Source organism: Choloepus didactylus, chromosome 18, assembly GCF_015220235.1.
Source record: "Choloepus didactylus isolate mChoDid1 chromosome 18, mChoDid1.pri, whole genome shotgun sequence".
Classification (NCBI taxonomy): domain Eukaryota; kingdom Metazoa; phylum Chordata; class Mammalia; order Pilosa; family Megalonychidae; genus Choloepus; species Choloepus didactylus.
Window position 1 is genome coordinate 50,703,889 of NC_051324.1, and position 4,326 is coordinate 50,708,214.

The 4,326-nt window shown below is 44.6% G+C and overlaps 1 protein-coding gene across 1 annotated transcript; it reads left to right on the forward strand.

The window, feature by feature from the left end:
* Nucleotides 1-3,304: 3,304 nt before the first annotated feature.
* On the forward strand, nucleotides 3,305-3,841 carry LOC119514760 (keratin-associated protein 9-1-like). Its single transcript, XM_037810496.1, has one exon. The coding sequence runs from the start codon at nucleotides 3,305-3,307 to the stop codon at nucleotides 3,839-3,841; it is 537 nt and encodes a 178-aa protein (XP_037666424.1).
* Nucleotides 3,842-4,326: the final 485 nt, after the last annotated feature.

Genomic DNA, 4,326 nt, shown 5'->3' on the forward strand with positions numbered 1-4,326 from the left:
CTAGATATAGAGTTACCATTCGATCCAGCGATTGCACTTCTCGGTATATACCCGGAAGATCGGAAAGCAGTGACACGAACAGATATCTGCACACCAACGTTCATAGCAGCATTATTCACAATTGCCAAGAGGTGAAAACAACCCAAATGTCCTTCAACAGATGAGTGGATAAATAAAATGTGGTATATACACACGATGGAATACTACGCGGCAGTAAGAAGGAACGATCTCGTGAAACATATGACAACATGGATGAACCTTGAAGACATAATGCTGAGCGAAATAAGCCAGGCACAAAAAGAGAAATATTATATGCTACCACTAATGTGAACTTTGAAAAATGTAAAACAAATGGTTTATAATGTAGAATGTAGGGGAACTAGCAATAGAGAGCAATTGAGGAAGGGGGAACAATAATCCAAGAAGAACAGATAAGCTATTTAACGTTCTGGGGATGCCCAGGAATGACTATCGTCTGTTAACTTCTGATGGATACAGTAGGAGCAAGTTCACAGAAATGTTGCTATATTAGGTAACTTTCTTGGGGTAAAGTAGGAACATGTTGGAAGTTAAGCAGTTATCTTAGGTTAGTTGTCTTTTTCTTACTCCCTTGTTATGGTCTCTTTGAAATGTTCTTTTATTGTATGTTTGTTTTCTTTTTAACTTTTTTTTTCATACAGTTGATTTAAAAAAGAAGGGAAAGTTAAAAAAAAAAAGAAAAGAAAAGAAAAGAAAAACAAGGAAAAAAAAAAGATGTAGTGCCCCCTTGAGGATCCTGTGGAGAATGCAGGGGTATTCGCCTACCCCACCTCCATGGTTGCTAACATGACCACAGACATAGGGGACTGGTGGTTTGATGGTTTGAGCCCTCTACCACAGGTTTTACCCTTGGGAAGACGATTGCTGCAAAGGAGAGGCTAGGCCTCCCTATGGTTGTGCCTAAGAGCCTCCTCCCGAATGCCTCTTTGTTGCTCAGATGTGGCCCTGTCTCTCTAGCTAAGCCAACTTGAAAGGTGAAATCGCTGCCCTCCCCCCTACGTGGGATCAGACACCCAGGGGAGTGAATCTCCCTGGCAATGTGGAATACGACTCCCGGGGAGGAATGTAGACCTGGCATCGTGGGACGGAGAACATCTTCTTGACCAAAAAGGGGATGTTAAAGGAAATGAAATAAGCTTCAGTGGCAGAGAGATTCCAAAAGGAGCCAAGAGGTCACTCTGGTGGGCACTCTTATGCACACTTTAGACAACCCTTTTTAGGTTCTAAAGAATTGGGGTAGCTGGTGGTGGATACCTGAAACTATCAAACTACAACCCAGAACCCATGAATCTCGAAGACAGTTGTATAAAAATGTAGCTTATGAGGGGTGACAATGAGATTGGGAAAGCCATAAGGACCACACTCCACTTTGTCTAGTTTATGGATGGATGAGTGGAAAAATAGGGGAAGGAAACAAACAGACAAAGGTACCCAGTGTTCTTTTTTACTTCAATTGCTCTTTTTCACTCTAATTATTATTCTTGTTATTTTTGTGTGTGTGCTAATGAAGGTGTCAGGGATTGATTTGGGTGATGAATGTACCACTATGTAATGGTACTGTAAACAATCGAAAGTACGATTTGTTTTGTATGACTGCGTGGTATGTGAATATATCTCAATAAAATGAAGATTAAAAAAAAAAAAGTGGAGGAGGAAGAGATGGAGGAGGAAGAAGGTGAAGAAGGCCATTCTCGCCTACTCGTCTAAGTTAAATAAACTAAGTTATATATTTTACTTTAAAAAAAAGAAAAAAAAAAAGGAGGAAAACCTGGTGATCCTGTTTGCTAATACTTCACTGAAGAATACTGATAGTGTCTGGAAAAGATCTGTCAGCTGGGAATGCACAGGCACGTGGCTGGCATCTGCTCTGGGGTTCTGGTTTCAAAATGGCCTTCTCCCAGGATGATTTTCTCTAGGCATCTGGGGGTGTTCTCTTAGTTTCTCCCAGGCAAACTCTGGACTAGCAAAAGTCTACTTTCAATGGCCATCCCCAAAATGTCTCTCTAAGCTGAAGCAGCACTGAGTTCCTTCTATCTGAGCTCTTATAGGGTTCCAGTAAACAAATCAAGACCCAGGCTGAATGGGCGGGGCCACACCTCCATGGAAATAATCTAATCAAAGATATTACGCACAGTTGGGTGGGTCACATCTGCATGGAAAAACCTAATCCAAAGATTCCAACCTAATCAACACGAATACATCTGTCCCCACAAGATTGCATTAAAGAACATGGCGTTTGGGGGACATAATACATCCAAACTGGCACACCTGGAGAAAATGCAGGCTTTACCTCATGTGTTTCCTTCACTGAAATATCATAGGCGAATCTGATTCCTCTCCTGGAAATAATTGTCTTGTATGTTTCTCCAGCTTTCAATTTTGTTTACAGCTGGAGGGTAAATCCTATGCTGCTTCCTCATTGCAGGTGGAACCAGAAGCCTAGTAAACCTGGGTTTACCTCAGCACCACGACTCAGCATGTTTCCACTAAGGCCAGGGATGTGCTATAAGGCAGCCTTCAACCCAACTGCGAGGGGCACAACACACCAAAGAATGACTCGGACGAGTCCAGCCTGGAGAATAAGATGGAGAAGTTACCAGGGCTTATGTGCGGACCTCACACTCAGCAGCGTGAAGAGACAGAAGTTCTTTGCTGTGCTGGTCAGCACTGACCAGAGGACAAGCCAATGTTTGATAAGCTTCAGAAAAAGGGACGTGGGGTTGAGGCCCTGACACAGTGTGGTTGGCTGTGTATGGAATCAAATTAAGGCTTTCAAGTTGGTCTATCAATTTGCTTAGGCATATGGAAGCATCTGTTCTCTAGGGCCTGTGGGAAAGGAAACAGTTGGGGCATAATGCAAAAGTTCATATGTTACACATGACCATCACCCTCTCTTCAAAGGTGCTTCCCAATGTAAGTCTCACCAAGGGAAAGCAGATGTAGACAGACACTTGTGACATCTCAGCAGGCTTAAAAGCATTTCATGACTGCATATCTCATTTTGGGGAAATAGTCTTATTTTTATGTATCAATTAAGAAAACAAACAAATCACTTACCTTGAGAAAATTCTTAACACTTAAGAAACAACTTCCTTCTTGGGCCATTTCCCCATGGACCATGGAAAACAACATAAACAACAAGTAAACTTCTGCTCATTGGTCCACATATTGGGGGTCCAGTGTATAAAAACCCCAGAAGAGAAGGATTTCTCAGAATCTGGGAAACTCACCTTTGAACAGGAACTCGCCCTCCACACCTGACACCATGAGCTGCTGCTGCTCCCCTTGCTGCTCCCCTTGCTGCCAGCCAACTTGCTGTCAGACCACCTGTTGTAGGACCACCTGCTGCCAGCCCACCTGCTGTGGCTCCAGCTGCTGCCAGCCTTGCTGCCGTCCATCCTGCTGTGGCTCCAGCTGCTGCCAGCCTTGCTGCTGCCCCAGTTGCTGCTACACAACCTGCTGCCGGCCAGCTTGCAGTGGCCCCGTGTACTGCACGAGAACCTGCTACCAGCCAACGTGCTGCTGCGTGCCCGGTTGCCTAGCCAATAGCTGTGGGTCCAGCTGCTGCCACCCTTGCTGCCGTCCATCCTGTTGTGGAACCAGCTGCTGGCAGCCTTGCTGCCAGCCCAGCTGCTGTGAGTCCAGCTGCTGCCAGCCCACCTGCTGTGGAACCAGCTGCTGCCAGCCTTGCTGCCGCCCAGTCTGCTGTCAGACCACCTGCTGTAGGACCACCTGCTGCCGTCCCAGCTGCTGCTGTAGCCCTTGCTGTGTTTCCAGCTGCTGCCACCCTTCCTGGTGCTGAAGCACTCACCTAGTCCCACCACCTACCGCAGACCACCTTTCCTCAACCATTTGTCAATGTTCCTATTCCTGCAATAAACTTGCTCCCCATGCTTTCCTGAGAAACAACATGCTGGCATTGAACAATGCTGGCATCTTCTTCAGGCAATGCTTGTGAGTCTGCTGAGGAATGCCGTCTACTTCACCTTGATTTCATTCTTCATTTCCTCTTGATCGCTGTACTCAATCCTGGTCAGCACCATCTGAATTTGCCCTGGATTCACGGTCTCAGCCTTGGGAACACGATCATCATTTTTTTGTATCTAGTGAAAAAAAAAGAAAAAAATTAAATGTGATGATTGTATTTTTAGCTCTCTAAAATGATCAATATTTATTAGATTTTATCATTGGAAAATGTTTTGTGTTTGCTTTTCACTCTTCATAATATCTGAATTGTCTTTCTAGCAGGTCTATTCTAATAAAATCTGTATTTTCCTGGACCTAATA

Excerpts from the sequence above, each read along its gene's own strand:
- LOC119514760 (XM_037810496.1), top strand. The coding sequence starts at position 3,305 with ATGAGCTGCTGCTGCTCCCCTTGCTGCTCCCCTTGCTGCCAGCCAACT.